The sequence below is a fragment of the Suillus plorans genome, assembly GCF_016647745.1.
Source record: "Suillus plorans strain S12 chromosome Unknown HD556scaffold_73, whole genome shotgun sequence".
Taxonomy (NCBI): domain Eukaryota; kingdom Fungi; phylum Basidiomycota; class Agaricomycetes; order Boletales; family Suillaceae; genus Suillus; species Suillus plorans.
The window spans coordinates 122,746-144,787 of record NW_024537457.1 but is presented as its reverse complement, the minus strand read 5'-3'; the positions used below and the strand labels follow the sequence as shown (position 1 = coordinate 144,787).

Here is a 22,042-nt window from a genome sequence, read left to right as displayed (position 1 = left end):
TCTAGTGTCTTGTTGATTCTGTTAAACAGCTTTCCGACACTACCAATCCACTTGTAAGATTTCGTTCGAACTCGGCATGTTGTCGGCATTTGAGAAGTCGGTTTGCGCTCTGCCCCTATGACATTCCGATCATGGGGGTGAATAGAGATGCGCTGCGCATTGCATCATAAATCTTACAAATGGTGGGTCTCTAAGCTTTAAGAACACCCCGAAATCACTGTTCCTCCGAACATCCATCACATCATTATCATGTTTGCATCGCTTGTTCTTCTCACTCTTCTCCCTGCAGTTTTCGGCCAGTCTTGGCAGCAATACCTAGCTGGCCTTGTCCAAACATTAAACACTGATGGGCTTACAACGCTGGCTTCTGCGAGTGCTGCATTAAACAACTCAAATAATGGGCAGCAACTGGCACAGTCACTCTCTACGGGAAATTGGACATTGTTTGCACCCAACAATCAGGCTTGTAGGTACTCTAACATAAAAATGAAGAATGGTACTTCATCCTTGTTTTACAGTCAGTTCCTCTCCTGTCAATCTCACGAGTAATGCAACATCTGTTCTGGATCTCCTTTCATACCATGTTGTATCCGGCAATTTTACCGATCAAACCTCGCCATATCCAAACATCACCCTTGGGCGAACGCTGCTCAATGATTCCTCACTTGTCTGGCTGGAAGGAAATGAATCGCAGGTTTTAGCGTGGTCTAACGGAAGTGATGGCCTATTTGTGCTCAATAATGGGTGAGACTTCCCATGTCTATTGATTAACTTTTTCTAAGTGGCATTTAGTACAACTGTTCCGGTAGTAAACAAGACGACCTATCAAAATATCCAAGTCCTTGTCATCAACTCTGTCCTTCAGATCCCTCAAAATCTGTCTGATACTCTCGCTAATAGTACTTACGACGTCACCAGCGTTGCGGGCGGGCTTTCATCCATTAATATCCCCACCACTAATTCGACACTGCTCGATGTGCTCAACAATGCTCACGGTATCACAATCTTTGCGCCAAATAATACTGCCATTGCGTCAGCGAACTGTATCAGCGGTTTACTGCCAAATAATACTGCACTGATTGCGCTTTTCGGGAATCACGTCTGTCCTTTCATGCAGCTCATTTTACTTGGTTTGACTCCATACCCAGATTATTAATGGCACGACTGTTTACTCGCCAGGATTTACGAACGGAAATAATTATACATCAGCCTCTGGGGAACCCTTCGCTTTCAAGACCAACTCCTCTGGAGTGTACGTGTCCAGCGCCGGCTCCAATTGGGCGCGCATCATGCGATCAGACGTTTTGACGTCCAATGGAGTCGTTCATGTGATCGATAGCGTTCTTCTCGACACGAAAGTTAACGTTTCCGCTGCGGTTTCTGCGTGCGTATCGTATGCCAGTAGTACGACATCACTCATTATTGATATCTTGCTTTTCCGATAGCTATCAATCGGCTACTTCAGTTGCCGCATCGACCACCATCGAGACCGGCCCGGTGGGCGTTACGCCTACCACTTTTGCTGGCCATTGAAAGAATCGTTGAATTGGATGACTTTGAATATTGTTGCCAAGACCAACGGGTATATTCAGTGGCATAGTTGCTCTTGTTTTGTTTATTTTTTCGTTTATCTGTGCATTGTTTATCTCACAATTGTATTTTTAGCCTGCTCTAATATATTGTCATCAATTACTACAATAGAAATACATACTAGGTTTCATCTTTTCTAAAGTTTCTTTATCGAACAAGTATTATTGTATAGGAACGAGTGCCATGGCGATGCCCTGAGTTTTTGACGACTGTCACACTGCGTTGCCCTTCCAGGCCTGAGAACGTTCACCAAGGCTTGCTCCACGCCTTACCTTAGTGGTTTATGGGCATTGTTGCACTGCTTATTTGAGCTGCTGAACGCTATACACTATCCCTCTACGTCGAACGCGCCAGCAATCCTACCATGAAACACTTATCACTGAAAGAAGCCTTGCTTCCTCAGCCTCCCAGTTTCGTGAAAAAACAGTCGTATGAGATTCACGAAATTCTTGGATCAGGGACGTTTGGAAAAGTCATGGTGAGATTTTGAATTATCGACCTGTACGGTCACTATAGCTAGGCTGAGGCATATCTATTTTCTCCACCTTCTATATGGCTATCGTACCAATGATCTAATTACAAAATTATGCACCTCAGAGAGCGACATGGCAAGTTCCCCCTGATCTAGCCGATGTTTCGCAAAAGGGGGCATTCCCCACATCGCCATCATCTCCAACTGACCACACCCCCGGTCGATCTTCCATTCCTCTTCTCCATCCGCATCATATGAAGAGGTCCGTTTCTCGAGCACATACTAGCTCTTCCGTCCCCTCATCACCAGGAGGACATAACCACGTCGCAATAGTGAAAGAGGTTGCATTAAAGGTCATTCCAAAGAAGAAAGTAAAGGGCAACGAAGCTGCTGTCTGGGGCGAGATGGATGTCCTGAAGGGTCTTGACCACCCTAATATCGTTCGTGTTTTGCGGCCGGACTTTTTTAATATGTGTCTGACCTCCGAGATCAATGTAGGTCAAGTTTTATGAGTGGTTCGAGTCTCGGTCCAAGTATTATCTTGTTTTTGAGCTAGCTGTCGGTGGCGAGCTCTTTGAACGTATACTGCAAAGAGGAAAATTTACTGAGAATGACGCCGTTGCAGTCATTCGGTATGCTTTATGAATTGCACACTCTTCACAATTGACGAATCGTCTCAGTTCCATCTTGTCGGGAGTGAAGTACCTACACGATCATGATATCGTGCATAGGGACTTGAAGTATGTTCTCCTAAACCGAGAATGTCGCATCATTGATTTGATACGTGTACAGACCCGAGAATATTTTGTACCGAACCAAGGACCCGGATAGCGATATTGTGATCGCTGACTTCGGAATGTGAGGGGTCACCCTTCCTGAACTTATGTCTCAATGACGCCTTCATTCGAAGTGCAAAACATCTGCATTCTCCGGAAGAGCAGCTGCATTCGCTGGCCGGGAGCTTTGGCTACGTCGCTCCCGAGGTTCTTAACAAGCAAGGGCACGGGAAAGCAGTTGATATCTGGTCAACGGGGTAAGCGCTTGTTTATCGCATCAAACCTCATGTTTGTGATCAAAAATTGACGGCGCTAACACCGCGACTTCCTTGCAGTGTCATAGCTTATGTTCTGCTCTGCGGTTACTCGCCGTTCAGAGGAGATGATACAAACGAGATGATTCGGGAGACCACAGAAGCCAAGATCGAGTTTCATGAGCGATACTGGTCCAAAGTCTCCGATGAGGGTGAGATGGTCGATGGCGTTAGCTGTATGTGTGCTAATATCAACCCGTACAGCAAAGTCATTTATTAAACTTTTGTTGAACCCCCATCCATCGCAACGACCTACTGCACAACAAGCTCTGAATAATCATGTAGGTCACGAGTCCATCATCCACGTAATTCTGCGTTGACGGCGTTGATAGTGGTTGACGACGCACAAGGCTTCTACCGAACACGACGTCATCTCGGGTCTCAGGGAAAATTTCGACGCCCGCAAGAGGTGGCGCACCGCCATCATGTCGGCGCGCATTATCAACCGGTTCAGCAGACGACCAAGTACGGCTTCAAGTACAGGCAGCGGCGGCTGGGGAGAAGACCACGTGCACGCTGACGGAGGCGAGGAAGAAGGTGAAGAAGATACCGCAGATTGCGAGTTCCATGACGTGCCCGACGAAGCTCTGGCATCGCTCTCATTAGGTGGGATCGATCCAGGATCGAACGAGAACGTGAAAGTCATAGGGCCGGATGACAAAGGTGACCAGTCGGGTAAGGGGGATGTTTCCAGTGCCCCTGATGTTTGTTTGACTACAAGTGAGTCCAGTGTGAACAGCAGGACAGCCTTTCCGCCGCTTCCTGCGTCTCTCTCGCAAAAGGAAGCAGTTCACCTGGTGGAACCAGTGGATACCTCGGAGTTGTACGTTGCAGCTGATGACGAGTCAGAGCTGAAGGTTCCGGGACACCTACATGGAGGAAAGGTTCCATGGCAGAGTTCTTCCCCCGTTTCTGGTCAGCACATGTGGTTCGATATGCCGAGGAAGTTTTTTGGATTGTAAGAGTTATATCCCGTGGATCTTGAAGTCCGCCGTAAGTTATATGTGATGTAACACTACTACGCACAGCTTAATGACCTAGCTGCTATTCGATTTTGGCCGTTGTACGCCTATGAAATGAAAAGATATATAGTGGCCAGCAGGGTCGATATGCCGAGGATGTTGTTTTTTAAGGATTGTGAACCAAGTTCTTCCGTTCATCACGAACTCGGGCCATGCATGCATGAACGTTAACGTGTACGTGAGTATACAAAACTTAACCTAAATCTTTCATTTACCTGAAACTTTAAGACGTTGTGCTTACTATCCTTCCGGTGCAGTCGGCACTTTCACAAAACTCTCATTTCTGGCTACTTGAACACACAAATTTTCATGAATATTGTCCTCCTCTAATACACCTCATTACGAGGTGGAACGACCGCGATTGGAGTGGAATTGGGTGAGATGGTTGAAGTGCTTATAAAGTTGTCTCCTGCTGATGTGCCGTAGCGCTGCGGAGTTTAAGTTTAATACTGCACTTTAGTCTTTGGTCCTTGGACAAACTTTGGAAGCAGCTTGTGCTGCAGATATCTTCAATTCTGCGCTAATCAAGCTTTCCACGTGCACCAGATCTTACTCGACAGCTCAATAGTCCATCGGGCCATATCGAACTTACATAGGCAACCTCATCTATACTTGAATGTACATGGTCCGAGTCTCACTTGCATCCCCCTGTTCAAGTGCATTAGTAGCGCACACCAAAAGACTGGAGCGGTCCTTTGAAGACGTCACTCCACCCGAACCGAGAGAGGAATAAGCAACCGGGGTGGAAGTCCAATCCAAATCTCATTTGTAACTCTATCATTCGCCTTCAGTTGGCGTCTCCGTTTTCGCAATCTTCAGAATAGTCATTCCAACGTACAAAGTGAGACTTGACAGACATGGTACGTACTATAGGTATTATACACCATATGGCTCTGCCCTAACGGACATTAAACAAGAACTATTGTCTAGGTGGAGAAGTAGTAATATGATTTAGATTATACAATGTCAGCAGTATTCCACCAGTCGGAATTTGAGGCTGAAGGCCGGTCGGTATGCTCGAAAAATGGACTACCACCTGTGGGAGTTTGGGCAGACGAGACATTGGTAGCGAAATATATCTTGCCCGAACGAGACCGAGTAATGGGTATCGACGGATCCTCTGCGAAAGTGATGGCCTGCGCAGGGAAGGTAAGAGAACTTGTCGAGCCAGATCGCGTACGGCTGCTGAACTCGACGTGCGCCGCGGATGGGACAGAATGTGTCCGCAATTGGCTGAGAACGACAACTTCTCCTGAAGGTGTTGATATGGCATTATGTGTAGTCATGATAATACTGTCCATTTGCGAGTGAAGGGGACTAGGTCCATAATATGCTTGCCTCTTGAGGTTCAGAGTGATCCTTGACATCATTGTGACCTGTTGGCCGGAAATGGTCAGGCTATGCCAAATACGCACTTCAGTTCGTGCTCACAGTGAGACTGTAATGTAACAATATCGGTCAATCGTTGTTATTCATAGTTTAAAATGAGGACTCACACAAGTTCAAGCCTGTGCATAGCGTATTGTAAGCAAATAAAATCAGGGTAAAAACGAAGATGTGCGTACTGTGCGGCGATATTTTTCACCCCCTCAGGAGCCCTGATGATCATGACAGTCAATACCAGATTTACGGTGCAGATGACGCTGTATCCCTGGTGAGCTCTGCTACACGGAGAGCCTGACTTGCGCACCTGTAATACAGTAATCCGTCTGCGAAGAGAGTACGAATAACATGACCCGCTTCTTTATTGCGGATCAAAGGAAGCGTGCAATTCAATGTCAAACAAAGGATATACGTGTCGTAGAGGAGAGGCAACCAGGCTGAAGCCGAGGCCGAAACCCAAGTAATACTGCCGCTGGCAAGTGTTTCAGAACTCACATATACACGTCAGTTGTATATAAGGACATACGAATTGAACACCATGGTACAAGCTGTGAAAATGTGAACAAGGTCATCGTGTGCGAAAAATGAGTAATCTCACAGTGAACGTTGTCTGTGTGGATAATGGCTGGGGGCTTTGTCATAAACTCATGCATAGCGTGACGAAGGTGAGAACATACGTCCACCATGACTCAATAACCACCCAGTTACTACAATCCAAACTAGTAGTAAGAATACAGCCAGCACAATGGCAGCCCGTTGATATCTATACATTGCAATGACCCTGTGTGCTCCATCATCAGTAGATGCTTTCTGAGAAGGGAACAAACCTCACCTTATCAGCATCATTAGTCCGACTATCTCAATTCCTATAGCTGTCATGGCCCCTTCGTATCGGACAAAATGCAGGCAACTTGGACAATGTCAACTAAATCCAGTGGTGCAGTGCAATGCTGACCTCTGCAGTCAAGTTCGTAAGATTCATCACTGGTAGTGGGTATAAAATGCCCCAACTCACTGCGTAGTCCCATGAAGGTAGGTTGTATGCTAGTAGTAGAGGTCACGGATAAAGTTATGAGCCAAAGATGATGTACTCACCAACCAGATTAACGATAAAACCGAGAGGAGTAAGATATCGGTTCTGAGACATAGACCCATACATGTGAGGTTTTAACTGGCAGATATTGCCAATACATATACATACCAGTAGAAACAAGTATACAACTAAGCAGTTTTAGTCTTTCAGATACTAGTGCATATCCATATCGGTGATGCCACTCACAGATCCCTTTACGGCCTTGCCAGATAAATTCAATCTGAGTATTATGTTGAGTTTCACTGAATCTGGTACAATTGCCAATGTCATACCTCATCTCCACTGGTAACGAGGTGATCCCAAATCAATATGGTGAAACCTACGATCCCAACATACTAAATCATAAGATATGCATGTCAGCCACTGCAACACGGTAGACCATCATGAAGGACAACGTACAATCGTTTGACGCCTGAAAAGACGGGAATCAAGTATGGAAAGATGAACAATAGGCAAGCATGACTTACGTTTCTGTCAAGTCCTGACTGGTCGTCTGCATTGTTTCCTTCGCTAGTGAATGCACCACCTATCTACGCAAACGGCCTAGTCAGTAGTAAGGTGTGCCTCAGGGAGGGTTTTAAGATTGTCAACCCCGAAAGGTTCGAGTCTGTATTGAACTATGGAGGATGGAGAAAACGCCGGCCACCACGTTGTTATAAGCGCGTTTTATAATACCCAGTAGCACTGGCGTGGGCGATAAACATTCATTCATATGTGCGCCTGTCCAAGTTATGGCGACTATTGGCAGGTAAATAGGCGACTCGGATAACGTTGTTGCCCTGTAAGTGACGTCAAAATGTGTCACGGACTCCGGCCATCAGGCCGTACCCGCACAGCCCACGAGTCGAGACTCGGGTCTAATAACATTATCAAAGCCGCTATAATTGCCAGTTGATCATCTGACGTTGAACCGACGAACTTGTGAAGCAGTGGTATCGCGGCGGTCGCACACTGTCCATACAAGCATCGCTGCGACTTTTTCGACATACAAACATGGCAGTGCTGAACGTCTGCCTTGACTGCAGGGACAGTACTGACAGTGACTGATGTGCCTCTGTCGTGCGCATTGCAAATTGGGTGCCTGCCCAGTGCCAACCGCATCGCCTGTGCAAAAGTTTTGGTGGAAGGCAGTGCCGGTGACCTCACCTGTACGACACGCTGGATGTATCGTTGGAAAATCCTGGTTACTCTGATTTTCCACGGTGATGAATGACCTATTAGCGGAGAGATTGTTCGGCTCCTACACCAAGGTACGCAAAAACTCAGGTGAAGACCTCGTTCACCGCTCACAGCAAGCATTGACTTACATAATGGCAAGTCCTTTCGCCCTTTCTCTTGTAAATGAGGCACAGAGCATTATAGCTAGTATGCAATCCCTCTGATGTTGGTAGTACATATATCAGTTCTACAGGGAGGAGCAGGGTGACTCAGGCTTGGGCCGGCCAGAAAATGTTGATATTTGGGAACCTACCAAATTATAGGTAAATTTTGGGCAGTAGTGACCGCTTCGGGCAACTTTCGGGCGATACAGATACAGCCGATATATATTTTCCTGCAAAGTCTCAGCCAATTGAAATCATTTATAGGATATCTATATCTGAGTTTGAGTATTTTCCGGAGGTACTACTTACTAATTATCAGAGCTGACAAGGTTTCCGAGGTCTTTTTACGTTACACTGCTGTTGTACCTTGTCGCCACAGCTTGGCAGCCGAACAGTAGCGACACACCCGATTTTCCGTCTCGCCGTGCTCTAACTCTTGACTCTTGAGCCCACTAATCGGATTGGGACATTCCACACCTTCCACAATCATGGCTGTGAGGAGCGTTTTGGCCTGAGGTCGGTTCTTCCCGTCTCGCTGGAGATGTGATTTCCAGGCGCTATGATTATCCTTCCGCCAAAAAACAGTGAATGTAGCATGAAATATTTTACGGGTATGTTACTGTGAGTATGTATATGTTTGGATCCATATCATCACGCCATGTCATCTGTTAGCGATTTCTTGTACTGTGACACCCACACATGTTGTAGAGGGGGAATGATCCACCACAGTAAATGAATGGGCCACACTGCGCGCTGCAGCAAGGTCGCCTCGCGTCTGTGGACGATGTTCTGTTTCTGAAGCATGATGATGATGTAAATCGTTAAAAGAGTGAGGACAACGGTGGCCATCGCATAGTGAGCGAGTGTTTGTGTCCCATTGTCGATCTCTATAACGTTCATCCCAAAGACAGACTGAGGACATACGCAATCAGAAAGGATCTGTCCATAAGAATTCTATACTTACCGCAATAAAACTTGCTGGTAGGAAGACTATCGTGAGGTATGTGAACCTCTGCATCCGCCTACTGTCCTCAGTATTGACGATCGCAAAGGCAAGTTCCATCGCATTCTTCAGTCGACTGCTCAGCATCATCCGTCGCCTTTCCAGGCGATCAATTTCGCTGAGTAGATTGTTGCATTCCTTCTTCATAAGTGCATCAGACTCCATACGCTCTTCGGCGGTAACACCCTCCATGGCCGGATTGGGGTTCGTCTCGATAAACTTAACTGATACCTCGAAGCCATGGAGGAGTGATTGATAGTGTAAAAGACGCGCTTCAAGAACATGAAGGTCATGTGTGAGTGCGATATTATCCAGATGCAGTACTTGTAATTCCTGGATGTGCTTGAGTAACATTACTTCCATACTGCGCGAGAGCCACGTACCAGCTCGCTAACATAGCGGTACAGCGAATCAAGGGACTCATCCCATTCATATAGCGCATACCATAAAAATGCGAGGAAGAGAAATGTCGGGTCTTTGGACTTGTCAAATATTTTTTGCCAGTACACACTTTTCCCCACGAGCTGTATGAGCGAGCGGAGGTGCTTCCCAGATGTTCGCAGCCCTGTAGATTCGGGATGATAGGATATGATAGTGCTTTCTTTCACGTGGCGGACCATGTGGATTGCGAGGAGATCAATGAAGAGCATACGGCCATCTATGGGGGACGTTTTAGCGTGAATGTATTGATGTAAGGATATCAATACACATACCGCCTGTCGAAAAAGGAGCCTGGATATCGATCAGAGTATCTGCCGGAGGTAAATCGGATGACTATGGCAGGTGATGAGCCACTTACCAGTCTTAGAGTCCAATAGTTTAGGGTCAGTTGGTGATTTCTTTTGTGATCGTAAAAATGGCAGGGTGATAGTGATATCTATCACTCACATGAGCCATGCGACTCAAAATGGAAGGTTTGGACTTACGATCTCCTTCTCTATGACGAGGCGCTTCCTGATAACGTGAGGGTATCCAATTGAGGGAGGACGTGAAAAAGAACGGTTCAATGTTGTATCTATGTATGAGGTCTCAGAGCATGTAGATGAGTAAAAGACGCCACATACCTTGTCCCTAGCATGCGCAAGACCGGTGACGTCAAATCATCCACAAACAACGATCGCACTCGGATCCCCTCTGGTCGCTACAAATCCAATTTTATTTAGCAAGCATACAACATTTAAGATAAGACTCACGTTTTTCTGTAACATATCCCAAAACTCATCCTGATCCTGAGTCGGCACTGTAGTGCCACGGTTGTCTTTTTCCATATCTGGGATGGTAAACCTCCTGGCGACGTTTTCGGAGTTATACACATCCATCCAGTAAATAGTGCTAGACTGGTCCTTGGAACATTTTTCGAACATCTTACTTTCCTCTACTTGTCTTGGAGTCCAGTTCCTGAACTGGTTCTGAGGGTAGCCCTTCCAGGATTGATCCACATCGGTCGTATCAGTCGAGTCAGAGTCAGCGTCCAAGTCCATCCATGGCCATGGTCCCGACGGAGCTGCATGTCGGTATCTGCCAGTGGAAGAGCATAAACAAGGAAACGACGAGGACATGAACAGAACTTACATGGGATCGGGCACTACACGTAGCGAGACTGTACCCTTTTTTATATCTTGAGGAGCACTAGAATGTTTTGTGTAGTTTTTCATGATACCGCTGAGTTGGAGTCAGCTCATCCCCTGAATTTATATCTGGTTGTGGTATCATGTCAGCACACCAAGGTACTCATGAACGCCATGCTTCAACCTGTCCTGTGCATTGTGCACGGGTCAGCAGCACGACTAACACATCAGATATGAGCGGCTATTGGCAAACCATTCCCACAAGAAGCACTCCGAAATCAGAACCTCCTGCAAAAAAACCCTTTGCCTAACCCTCTTATCTTCATCCACTAACCTAGAAGGGCCTCAGGTATGAATGCACCATACACGAGGTGTCTGAGCGGCAAGTAGGGACCTTCTTCGTCTGAGCGCAATAGGCGCTCTGGAACGCGGTCAAGGTGTGGTGCTCCTTTCGAACGCGTACCGCATGAATTGAATAGGGCAGTAAGTCTTCACAAGAACAGCAACCAGGCCTCTGAACGCAACATTTTAAGATACTTTGAATTGAGAGCAGTCGAAAGTAATATGCACCTTGTTTTCCAAAAAAATTGAAAGCCCCTTCGATCAAGGCCCTGCAGGCGTCAAAAACTAAAAGTAAGTTTGAACTTTACCGTAATTTAAAGGAGTTCCGACAGTCGCGTTGATGAGGCGTTTTTTGCCGATTATATCGCTTTGCTGCTCACCCTGAATTGTACTCGCCTATTGGACTACGCATTCAACTCGAGCGTTACACCGACGCGATTCAAGGTTATGGTACCTGTCCGTGGCAGCAGGACGGATGCAGATTCTCCGCTGCCTTCGCTCAACGAGTTTTTGGCTGCGAAACTGCTTCTAACCAAGACCAAAAGGACTGCAAGGAATCAGGAAGGCCAAAGTCAAGCCGGACAAAGCTCAATTTTGATTATAAACTGTGTTTCGGTGAACATGTGCATGGTATACAGCCTGACTAGTTTGTCCTGGTGGTGATATATTGATATGCGAGGCATGGTGAAGTGTGGCGAAGTGGTACGGTGAATCCTCGCAGTTGTTCGAAGCTGGGCCCTGGCAGTGGGTGCATGGATTATTACATAATGCATGTTGCTGTGTCGGCACTTTTCAAGAGACGCGCTGTACAGTCCATCTGTGAAACTTCCGCGCTTGAAATGGAAATGGCTCTCCGACCAAAGAACCTGCTCATCATTGGTGGAGGACCATGCGGGCTCATAACGCTCCGTAACTGTCTCCACCACGGAACGTTCACCAAAGTCCAGCTCGTCGAAAGACGCGACGACATAGGCGGCGTCTGGTACGTCCATCACGTACTCTAGCCCACCTAAAGCCTGCAGTACAAAACCATCCTTGAAGGTATCAAAACCACGCCCCAAATTATCGCTCACGATGGTCCACACCCGCATACCCTGGTCTCATAGGCAACGTCATACCCGAGTTTCTCTCCTTCTCAGAACACCCTTTTCCGGCACCTCCCAGAGAACATCAGCCATTCCCTACGTTAGCAGAGACAAACACCTACCTCAAGGAATTTGCGCGCCCGTTCATAGAGAACGGGCATATACGTTTAAGCTTCGAGGTCACTGGAGTGGAGGAGGTGGAGGGCGGTGGATGGACGGTCCGCATGAAAGATTGGAATAAAGGTGATGTGGTATTGGAAGAAACTTGGGATGCAGTGGTTATCGCCACCGTTTGGTTTGATAACCCGCATTTTCCAGATGTACCAGGTCTTCGAGAGTTGCAGCAGCAACAACACAATAAAGTCCAGCACGCCATCAATTGGACGGGTCCACATGATGATCACAAGGGAAAGGTAATTTTTCCCTTCTTATATCCCATGAAAAACTAACATTCCTGTAGTGTGTCCTCGTCATCGGAAATGCAAATTCTGCAAACGAAATGGCCGCTCAGCTCGCGCCCATAGCCCAAACACCAATATACAGATCCACCCGCCGAATTTCTGTATTTCCCTCCTTACCTGACACCCGCATCCAAGACATCGGCCCCATAAGTCGCTACACTACCACCACCAACAACAAAATAACTGCGCATGTTCAAGACGGAACCGGCATTGAAAATATCGACATCGTCTTATTCGGAACAGGCTACTATCCGCATGTACCCTACCTTCGCGTCCTTCGCCCAGATCCAGACCCCCAGACCCGCGCTCGCACACTTGTACCATTAACATCACGCACAACAGTACCCACCCGTATCCCTTCCCTCCACAACCAAATACTCTACGCCTACAACCCCACCCTCGCATTCATAGGCGCTCCTACCTCCTTTATCCCCTTCACCCTCGCAGACCTCACCAGCACCTGGCTCTCCCTTGCATGGTCAGGGCTGATCCAGATACCCCCTACTCCCAAAGCCAGACTCGTATACGAGCAAAGCCGCCTCCGTACCCTAGCAGAACAGCGCTCAGAATCAGACAACCCTTCCGACTTGATCAATTTTCATTTCTTGGGTCGCTATGAGATGGAGTATGCGAGAGGTCTCAGGGGGGATATCGTGAGGGCGAATGAGGGGTTGGGTAGGGTGCTTGCAAGATGGGATGACGAGCAGGATGAGAGACGGTTTGCAATGTATGCGACGAAGATGGAGAGTTTGTTTGTTTCTGCGGGTGTCGAGAGACTAATGCCGATAGATGACAATACAACGTAGACCGAACTACCGACGTGATATCGTAAGTCCTTCCGAAGCAATGATGTATGCCTGTAATGGTGTGAGGGCGATTGATATCTTGTCAGGAGAGAACAGCAAGGAAAGGATCATTGCCAGTGCCTGCCACAGCTCTGACAACAACATGTCTTGATGCGAGCAATGATATGAGGCACCTGAGTTGAAACAACTTTAGTTGGTTCGTTCCTTTTGCAAGAAAATCGAGTAGGGCACAATGTTCTGGCGCTGGGATACATCTAAAGGATCAATGAAATCCGTCGAAAAGTTGTCAAGTGCATCTAGCGCAGCAAGGGACATTGGTGGAACAAAGTTGGTCTGACAATCTATAGTTGCAAGGCCACAATCATTGAATATATGCACGAATAATAGATACAGAGACTATCATGAATTACATTCGTGATGGAGTACCGCCGGCACAATCGGCAACTGCAAGTTTCTAAACTCCGTGCTTCTTCTCTCCGAGATCGACCAGTTCGAGCATCCAGCGAGCCTGACATGTCGCGACGTGCTACTCGTGGTACCAGCTCAATTTTGGATTGTCATGCAGACCTTAGCTCCTGTATTTTAAGGCGCGCGAGTGAGTTATGTGGTTGAATTTTGGTTACACAACGACCTGCTTATACTCACGTCAGGTTCACAAACCATGTCATAGCAGCAATCTGCATTTACTACGGGTAGAGTTATGACTCAAAGAGGAGAATGTGCGTTCTATTACTTTGTCTGCATGTCTAGAGAGGATCATCACAGCAAAGATCTTGAGTAGGTGTATTTCAGAATTGATTGACACAGTACCTGACTGAGGCTCGCACGAAGTTCCAGCGTACACCGTGAGTTCATGATCATCTTACTTCAGAGACGTCGGTTTTCGTGTTCTATTGAATTCAATTACATCCCTGCGGGTCTCAGGTACCCTGGAGTTCTGCGAGGTTCTTCCATCCTCCCTCCTGAGTTCTGCCGGGTATACATCACAAATAAATGACAATACTCCTGATCGGATTTTGAAAATTTGTGCGGCTTAGCGGCAAAGTCAAAGTGTAATTAAAGATAACCAAACATCCACTATGCGTTTGAATCACGCGACCTACTCATAGTACTCACATCAATCTACAAACATATAGCTTTGCGCAGCAATCTGCTGTTGTGCATGTTGATGCGCCACATGCGCTGACAGATATAGATGCGGTCAAAGCAACGACAACGGCGAGGATGGAGAAACGCATTTTCTATGCGAGGTGATACGGAATCTTCTACTAAGGGAGATCTCAAATAATATCTCTGAGGATGAGGGAACGACGGCCAGCTTTTATATCCTCCGTATTCCAATTCTGATTGATTTAGCAGAATTTGTTATTGCTGTCAGATGGCAGCAATTTCGGTAGAACCTGCAATAGCGTATTCAATTGATTACGACCATGGCATTGTATCATAACCTGCCATTACCAGCGGGACTGAACACATTTGAAACACTCAGCAAAATTAGGCCAAATGTTCGACAACAGTGTCATAGAAGCTGTGGAAGCTGGGCAGTCCACCTGCCGTCGACATGCTCACATGCACATTCGTGAACAAGTGGGGAGTGCTATTGAGACTGCACAGGATCTTTAAGCGTCTTTCGCGTGGATACCTTCGCTCTCGACGTGATGTGGACGACCTTCTTTTTGGTCCAGAGAGTAGTATCTCCCCTGACCACGTTGCTGCCGAATTTCTGGCTCCCGAGGAGTTGAAGACGACGAAAGAAGTTCAAAGCATTAGTGAATTCAAAATGCTCCAAAGAATACTTTTGATTTCGATGAGTCTGATCAGGTTAAACAAGGAATAATACCACAGGCCATTCTAGATTAGATTGAGGTTGTCTAACTACAGTCACAAGCATGATGATGCATGATGGTTGGAACGAGGCAACATTGATGTTATCATTAGGAACGTTTCACAATACCCGGCACAGACGCAACCCACCATCATTTGCGCGTCAAGTCTCGCCCATATCGTGCCGGTGTCGCGTAAACCTTACCAAGGCCGCGTCAGTGACGCAGCCTTGGGCCACCTTAAGTCTCAGTCAGCGAAGCTAGCTAGCAGTGTAAACTGAGTACAAGGATCAGTATTAATTAATCTTTAGTGAAGCTGGTATGTCACGTCCGCGGCAGGCACGGCCGGCTAAAATGAGTGGAGTGCTGCCAGAGACGGTTCAAATGAGTGATTTGTGCGAGAGAACTCACTATCATGAACTACTATACTAACTATGGCCCCGGTACTTAATGGCAGGTTAGGATTACAAGGGTCGTAATTGAACACACTCCTGCAGGTTCTACCGAAATCTCTGCCGTTTGACCTGAGCAATAACAATTCTGCCAAATTGATCAGAATCGTGCCCATAGGTGTATGCAGGATATAAAAGCTGGCCGTCGTCCTACAGTGTTCCCCCATCCTCAGATAGTATTCAAGATCCCCTCGGAAGATTCCATATCACCTCGCACAGAAAATGCGTTTCTCCTTCGTCGCCATTGCTGCTGCTTTGACAGCATCTATGCATATCAGTGCACAGTGTAATAGATATTGCAAAACAACTGCAGATTGCTGAACAAACATGGTTTGTGGATCTGACGTGAGTATGAGCAGGTCGCTGTGCAACCAGGATTCAACGGCATGACTCACCTGCGCGCCTTAGAATGGAGTTATGACCTGCTTTGCGGTTCAAAATTGAGCCGGCAGTGCGAAGGGCACGTGGGGACAGTAAGTTATGCTTCTGCTTTCGCTTTGGTACCATGGTTGACAGTGTAATGCCTAGTTCGCAGTCAATCAGTACAGTTGTTTTGGGACAAGTTTTCGTATTGCTCGAGCAATGTGGATGTTTGCACTTATCTGAAAAATGATCGATTGTGTCTAGTCTTACTCATGGTTCACTGAGCTTCAAGTCGAGTTCGAGGGGCTATCGAAGGTTCAACAGAGCTCCAGCTAAAGCCGTTTCTGACATTATGGTTTGACCGGTAAACGATGTTAATTGGCTGACTACGCTACTATCCTTTCCATGGACCACTGCAATCGACATCCCGTTACAACGACAAAGAGAAACTAGGAGACGAGCAATTCATAGTCAGCCAACTAAAATGACAATGCTATCCATGGGACTCACAAAATTAGTAGCACGTCTACGCTTGATCTGGTTCACCAGCACCAGTAAATGTCTTCCTGCCTTTGCCCCACGCTTGAAACCCATCTGGAAGCGATTCCATTTCCGGTGCATTCGTCGATAGGTTGACCGATTGCTCCTTGTTCGCTTGAAGACTAAATAGTATTCGCGAAGTGAGAACGCTGTGCACAACAATCTGGGGTCTAAAATGATGAATATGAGCTTTTGATGACATATATATATGACCAGGCTAACGCGTTTAACGTCTCGCTGTATGAGAGCTAAGGATCCGCTCAGTTCTTCGAAGCCTACGTAATCAGGAAAGAGCTCACAGGTCCAGCTTCGTCTATCGCAGAGACACAATGAGGTCATACAAACAGTGGTTGGGCTGTGACCGAGCGTTAGCTCGGATCGGGTTTTGGCGAGATTGCCGCTCACCCGCAAGCTGACGAACCCCGCGGCGAGAAACACCAGCCAGTCCAACCCGTGAGGCAGCCTCGCCACTCCGGTGTCATGATAAAATCTGAATGAGGAGGTTGGGTGTAAAATAAAGCACGAGTTTGAGACTTGCGGTGTAAGTTGGTTTGGCGCGCGATATGAGGCTCTGTCCCTTTAAGGGCAAGGAGTTACGCATAGTAAATGGGAGTGGCTCGAAAGAGCCAGTGACACCAAGGCTCGTTTGGCAGTGTGAAGACAGTGTTGAAGGGTGATGGCTGAGTCGAGATTCGAGATTCGAGAGGGCCACGAAACAAGGAAGCGTGATACGGTGCCGGCGCAGCTTGCTGAGGAACAATGAGGAAGGACAGCCTGGTGAATGCGGAAGTGGGATGATCATGACTAATATGGAGGAAATGTAAGCACCAGTGAGTTCAAACATGACCGTTCGGACAATGCTATGGGGAAGAAAAATTGCTGTTGGAGAATTGCTGTGATGTACATCTGCAATTTCTCCCTATCGAGCATCCTTATATAAGCCAGGTTGGTTGAGCCTAACAATACGTGTCGCGACGTGCTACTCGTGCTACCGGCTCAATTTTGGATCGTCATGCAGACTTTGGCTCCTGTATTCTAAGGTGTGCGAGTGAGTTATGTGGTTGAATTTTGGTTGCACAACGACCTGCTCATACTCACGTCAGGTTCACAAACCATGTCATAGCAGCAATCTGCATTTACTACCGTACGCAACTTGTTGTGGTACATGCATTGACAAACTATATAGACGCTGTCAAAGCAGCAACAACAGCGAGGAAAGAGAAACGCATTTTCTGTGCGAGGTACGACAACAGTCAACTTTTATATTCTGCGTATACTAATGGGCACGATTCCGATCGATTTGGCAGAGTTTGTTATTGCTGTCAGATGGCAGAATTTCGGTAGAACCTGCAGGAGTGTGTACAATTGATCACGACCATTGTATCAGAACCGTTCCTGGAATCCTGTGGTGTTAGGAGTATAGTTCATGATATGTGGGTTCTCCCGTACGAATTACTGATTTGTGAACCGTCTCTGAATCCATCTCTTGACAGCACTTTACACTGTAATTTGGAAATATAAATTGCTCCATCTATGCTATTTGCGTGCCGTTAGTAAAGAACAGCCGTTTTATTCTGTGACCCCTGCCTCGTTTCTACCGGCCGTGTCTGCCGCGGAAGTCACACGGCTGTTTCACTGGCAGCTTCACTGAAGATTCATCTTTGTATTCAGTTTGCACTTCTGGCTAGCTTCGCTAATTGAGTTTTGAGGCGACCCAAGGCCGTGTCAGTGATGCAGCCTTGGTAAGGCTTACGTGACACCGGCACGGTGATGCTTGATGCAGAACGAGCTATTGTCAGCGAACTCACTACAGCACAGCTCGGAAACAGAATTTGCTCAGTGGAGCTGCCGTGCTCTGGTTCTGCTTGACTCCCTAATTTGCTGATGATGATTGCCTTCAATTCCTCACCTGCAGAACCTCCCGCCATTTCTCAGGGTCATAAAGCTGTTTTAGGGCACTGGGCAGCTCACGATCCGTTAATCATTGCCCCAGGTCTCGTGATTCGTGAGTCGGCATGCAGTACTAGGTTCTGGAGCTCCGTCCTTTGGTTTTCGAACCTCATTCTAATGAATGTCGTAGCCATCAGCACTGGTAATGAAGGTCTCGGGTTGTGCCATTCATTATCTCTACCTTTAGTGCACACCCCTCGAGTAAAACACTACCCGAAGCAGTCCGTGAGTACCACCGCAGATACTCAAGAGCACCTCCACCCAGCTTCGATAGATGGTACGTTACTCTCATCCCTTCAATCCTTGCTCTAAATCCCAGCAGGCGGGCTTACATCCAAGAGCACAACATTCAGCTCTCAGAGGAATACGACCAGATCAACCTTGATCTCACTCCTTTCTGGGGTGTAAACCCTGCACGTCTGCAAGTAATCCAGCTCGCTCACGAAGGCCACAATACAACTACATCCTCGCTAAATCAGCCCCTTAGGGCCTCTCCACAGACATGAGGAGCAAGGTTGTCGAGGGAAAATGCACGTTCCTCCTCCCTCCCGGTGACCGAATCCAACTCACACTCACTCAAACAGCGCTTGATAGATCTTGTTTCTACTTCCTCTCACCCTGAGAAATGTACCACCGTGCACCCAAAAAGTATAGACACATCCTCAGTGGCCCTTCATTCCCTGACGGCACCATGACGCAGACCCTCAATAAATCAATCGTGAATCCTACGATGATGAATATAGCGTTCGCCGGCAAACCGGATCAGGGTGATGTGGAGGTGTGTAAGGAGGTGGAGGAAAGGTGGGAGGAAAGGTGGGAGGAAAGGTGGGGAATGTATTGTCTTTGATGTGAGTCGTCTTCTTTCCTTTTCTATATAGTTTTTTTTCAATGCGTTGCTAGGTGTAGTTTTTACTAACGCATTGGCAGATGGAAGATCGGAATGAGATACTCGGGATTCGAGCGAGCGTTCTGTGGTGACGAAGAGTAAGTCATCGATGCCTGTCAGCAGGTTGCAATACAATGGTCATAATCAATTGAACACGCTCCTGCAGGTTCTACCGAAATTTCTGCCATCTAATAGCGATAACAAATTCTGTCAAATCGATCAGAATGGTGCCCATTAGTATAAAAGCTGGCCTTCGTCCTACAGTGTTCCCCGATCCTCAGAGATATCATTCTAGATCCCCTCAGAAGATCCATATCACCTCGCACAGAAAATGCGTTTCTCCCTCCTCGCTGTTGTTGTTGCCTTGACAGCATCTATGTCTGTCAACGCCGCATGTAGCGAAACACCTTGCAAGCATGATGAAGATTGCTGCTTGAACTGGACTTGTGAACTTGATGACGTGAGTATGAGCAGGTCGCGGTGCAACCAGGATTCAACCACATGACTCACCTGCGCGCTTTAGAATAAACAGATGACCTGCCAGTAGGTTGAGAATCGAGCCGATAGCCCGAGAAGCACGTCGCAACAGTGAGTCATGTTTCTGCTTTCGCTTTGGTATCATAGTTGATGGTGCAACTTGTTTGGAGTAGATCAGTACAGTCAGTGCTTTTGGACAAGTTTTCGTACTGCTCGAACAATGCAAATGTTTGAACTTATCTGAAAATGATCGACCGTGTCTGGTTTTTCTTGTGGTCCACTAAGCTTGAGTTCGAGAGGCTGTCGAAACGAGCGATCATTGTTGATGATGATTAATATTGGTAGGGAACGTACTCGGCTGCGCAAATAATTTTGAATCTGTTCGTCTAACGTTAATGTTAGACTAGAAGGCAGCGCTAGCTGGTGGATATGTTTCTTTGTGTGAGCCAACGACTCCGAGACACCACTAGTGTTATTGCTGATTGTAATTCATGACAGATGTGTTATTTTATGGTATATAGTCGAAGCGCAAGTTCATATGTGAGCGTGTGTCATGATAAAGGTGACAAAAGGAGGCAGCAACTATACGCAGTACTTTCTATCAAAGGGTAGTGTGGAGAGCTAGAGGGTGATTTGACTCGCACGAAGCTGGGCCAGCCTGAGCGTACACCATGACCATCTTACTTCAGGGACGTCGGTTTTCATGTTCTATTGAATGCAAATTGTGTTACAAGATCTAAATTACATCCCTGCGAGTCTCAGGTACCCTGGAGTTCTGCGAGGTTTTTCCATCCTCCTGAATTCTGCCGTACCAGGGAAACTAGAGGTATACAATACTCCTGATCGGACTTTGAAAATTTGTGGGGCTTAGTGGCAAAGTCGGCCACCAGTGGCTGAATCATGCGACCTGCTCATAGTACTCACATCAATTCTACAAACATAGCTTTGCGCAGCAATCTGCATCTGTTTTGCATGTTGTTGCGCCACATGCGCTGTCAGATATAGATGCTATCAAAGCAACGACAACGGCGAGGAAGGAGAAACACATTTTCTATGCGAGATGCTAGAGGAACGACGGCCAGCTTTGATATCCTCCATATTCTAATAGACACGATTATGATTGATTTAGCAGGATTTGTTATTCCCAGAAATTTCGGTAGAACCTGCAGGAGCGTGTTCAATTGATTACGACCATTGTATCATAACCTGCCATTACCAGTGGGGCTGAACACATTTGAAACACTCAGCCAAACCTTCGACAACACAACGGCTGTGGAAGCTGGGAAGTCCGCCTGCCGTCGACATGCTCACATGCACACTCGTGAACAAGTGGGGATTGCTATTGAGACTGCACAGGATCTTCAAGCGTCTTTCGCGTGGATACCTCCGCTCTCGATCAAGATTGGTGATGTGGATGACCTTCTTTTTGGTCCAGAGGGTAGTATCTCCCTTGACCACGTTGCTGCCGAATTTCTGGCTCCCGAAGAGTTGAAGACTACTAAAGAAGTTCAAAGCATTAGTGAAGTCAAAATGCTCCAACAAATACTTTTGATTTCGATGAGTTCGATCAGGTTAAACAAGGAAGAATACCACAGGCCAATCTAGATCTGATTGAGGTCGTCTAACTACAGTCACGAGCATGATGGTTGGAACGAGGCCACATTGATGTTATCATTAGGAACGTTTCACAATACCAGCCACAGACGCAACCCACCATCATTTGCGCGTCAAGTCTCGCCCATACCGTGCCGCATCAAGCTTCGTCGTGCCGGTGTCGCGTAAACCTTACCATCGCCGCGTCAGTGACGCGGCCTTGGGTCGCCTTAAGTCTCAATCAGCGAACTTAGCTTTAGTGAAGTTGGTATTGCAAGTCATGTCACGTCCGCGGCAAGCACGGCCGGCCGAAATGAGTGAGGCAGGACGCCAGGTCGCAGAATGAACCGGCCGTTGTTCTTTCAAGACTAGCAGCACGCAAATAGCGTGAGTTTGAATTTCCGAATTGTAAAGAGTGGAATGCTGCCAGAGACGGTTCAAATGAGCGATTTACGCGAGTGAACTCACTATCATGAACTATAACTATGGCCCCAGTGATGGCAGGTTATGATACAAGGGTCGTAATTGAACATGCTCCTGGGACCTGCAGGTTCTACCGAAATTTCTGCCATCTGACCTGACGGCAATAACAATTCTGCCAAATTGATCAGAATCGTGTATGTAGGATATAAAAGCTGGCCGTCGTCCTACAGTGTTCCCCCATCCTCAGAGATACCATTCAAGATCCCCTCAGAAGATTCCATATCACCTCGCACAGAAA

The 22,042-nt window shown here is 47.0% G+C and overlaps 6 protein-coding genes across 6 annotated transcripts; 3 read left to right on the top strand and 3 right to left on the bottom strand.

The window, feature by feature from the left end:
- The first annotated feature begins 159 nt into the window (after nt 1–159).
- Nucleotides 160–1,778, top strand: HD556DRAFT_1406608 (FAS1 domain-containing protein). Its single transcript, XM_041304016.1, has 5 exons — nt 160–466; nt 519–744; nt 793–1,099; nt 1,149–1,384; nt 1,446–1,778. Exons 1-5 carry the CDS (start codon nt 250–252, stop codon nt 1,531–1,533), a joined length of 1,074 nt encoding a protein of 357 aa, XP_041155246.1. The 5' UTR covers nt 160–249; the 3' UTR covers nt 1,534–1,778.
- Nucleotides 1,779–1,954: 176 nt separating this feature from the next.
- Nucleotides 1,955–4,224, top strand: HD556DRAFT_1500447 (kinase-like domain-containing protein; the record flags this gene model as incomplete). Its single annotated transcript, XM_041308944.1, has 9 exons — nt 1,955–2,068; nt 2,188–2,502; nt 2,561–2,694; nt 2,743–2,802; nt 2,855–2,920; nt 2,973–3,095; nt 3,174–3,304; nt 3,357–3,433; nt 3,485–4,224. 9 exons carry the CDS (start codon nt 1,955–1,957, stop codon nt 4,112–4,114), a joined length of 1,650 nt encoding a protein of 549 aa, XP_041155245.1. The 3' UTR covers nt 4,115–4,224.
- A 1,305-nt stretch (nt 4,225–5,529) lies between these two features.
- Nucleotides 5,530–6,565, bottom strand: HD556DRAFT_928480 (uncharacterized protein). The gene is made up of 7 exons (XM_041312055.1): nt 6,390–6,565; nt 6,235–6,338; nt 6,156–6,182; nt 6,084–6,105; nt 5,865–6,029; nt 5,606–5,817; nt 5,530–5,550 (listed from the first exon to the last, which is right to left on the bottom strand). The coding sequence occupies exons 1-6, from the start codon at nt 6,434–6,436 to the stop codon at nt 5,667–5,669; spliced, it is 516 nt and encodes a 171-aa protein (XP_041155244.1). The 5' UTR covers nt 6,437–6,565; the 3' UTR covers nt 5,530–5,550; nt 5,606–5,666.
- Nucleotides 6,566–8,496: 1,931 nt separating this feature from the next.
- On the bottom strand, nt 8,497–10,924 carry HD556DRAFT_928238 (cora-like Mg2+ transporter protein-domain-containing protein). Its single transcript, XM_041312054.1, has 9 exons — nt 10,544–10,924; nt 10,169–10,493; nt 10,040–10,116; nt 9,902–9,990; nt 9,775–9,852; nt 9,689–9,727; nt 9,359–9,633; nt 8,937–9,308; nt 8,497–8,884 (listed from the first exon to the last, which is right to left on the bottom strand). The coding sequence occupies exons 2-9, from the start codon at nt 10,454–10,456 to the stop codon at nt 8,624–8,626; spliced, it is 1,479 nt and encodes a 492-aa protein (XP_041155243.1). The 5' UTR covers nt 10,457–10,493; nt 10,544–10,924; the 3' UTR covers nt 8,497–8,623.
- Nucleotides 10,925–11,730: 806 nt separating this feature from the next.
- HD556DRAFT_1245959 (FAD/NAD(P)-binding domain-containing protein) lies at nt 11,731–13,237 on the top strand (the record flags this gene model as incomplete). Its single annotated transcript, XM_041298574.1, has 3 exons — nt 11,731–11,867; nt 11,927–12,383; nt 12,431–13,237. The coding sequence occupies 3 exons, from the start codon at nt 11,731–11,733 to the stop codon at nt 13,235–13,237; spliced, it is 1,401 nt and encodes a 466-aa protein (XP_041155242.1).
- Nucleotides 13,238–16,261: 3,024 nt separating this feature from the next.
- Nucleotides 16,262–16,897, bottom strand: HD556DRAFT_1312375 (uncharacterized protein; the record flags this gene model as incomplete). Its single annotated transcript, XM_041300646.1, has 3 exons — nt 16,262–16,324; nt 16,386–16,585; nt 16,837–16,897. The coding sequence occupies 3 exons, from the start codon at nt 16,895–16,897 to the stop codon at nt 16,262–16,264; spliced, it is 324 nt and encodes a 107-aa protein (XP_041155241.1).
- Nucleotides 16,898–22,042: the final 5,145 nt, after the last annotated feature.

Coding starts and splice junctions, on each gene's coding strand:
- HD556DRAFT_1406608 (XM_041304016.1), top strand. CDS start 250: ATGTTTGCATCGCTTGTTCTTCTCACTCTTCTCCCTGCAGTTTTCGGC. Junction 745..792: donor CTATTTGTGCTCAATAATGG/GTGAGACTTCCC, acceptor AGTGGCATTTAG/TACAACTGTTCCGGTAGTAA. Junction 1,100..1,148: donor TTGCGCTTTTCGGGAATCAC/GTCTGTCCTTTC, acceptor CTCCATACCCAG/ATTATTAATGGCACGACTGT.
- HD556DRAFT_928480 (XM_041312055.1), bottom strand. CDS start 6,436: ATGACAGCTATAGGAATTGAGATAGTCGGACTAATGATGCTGATAAG. Junction 6,339..6,389: donor GGACTAATGATGCTGATAAG/GTGAGGTTTGTT, acceptor TGGAGCACACAG/GGTCATTGCAATGTATAGAT. Junction 5,818..5,864: donor GACGGATTACTGTATTACAG/GTGCGCAAGTCA, acceptor CCAGGGATACAG/CGTCATCTGCACCGTAAATC.
- HD556DRAFT_928238 (XM_041312054.1), bottom strand. CDS start 10,456: ATGGACTTGGACGCTGACTCTGACTCGACTGATACGACCGATGTGGAT. Junction 9,853..9,901: donor TCGTCATAGAGAAGGAGATC/GTAAGTCCAAAC, acceptor TGTGAGTGATAG/ATATCACTATCACCCTGCCA. Junction 9,309..9,358: donor ACCGCTATGTTAGCGAGCTG/GTACGTGGCTCT, acceptor AAGCACATCCAG/GAATTACAAGTACTGCATCT.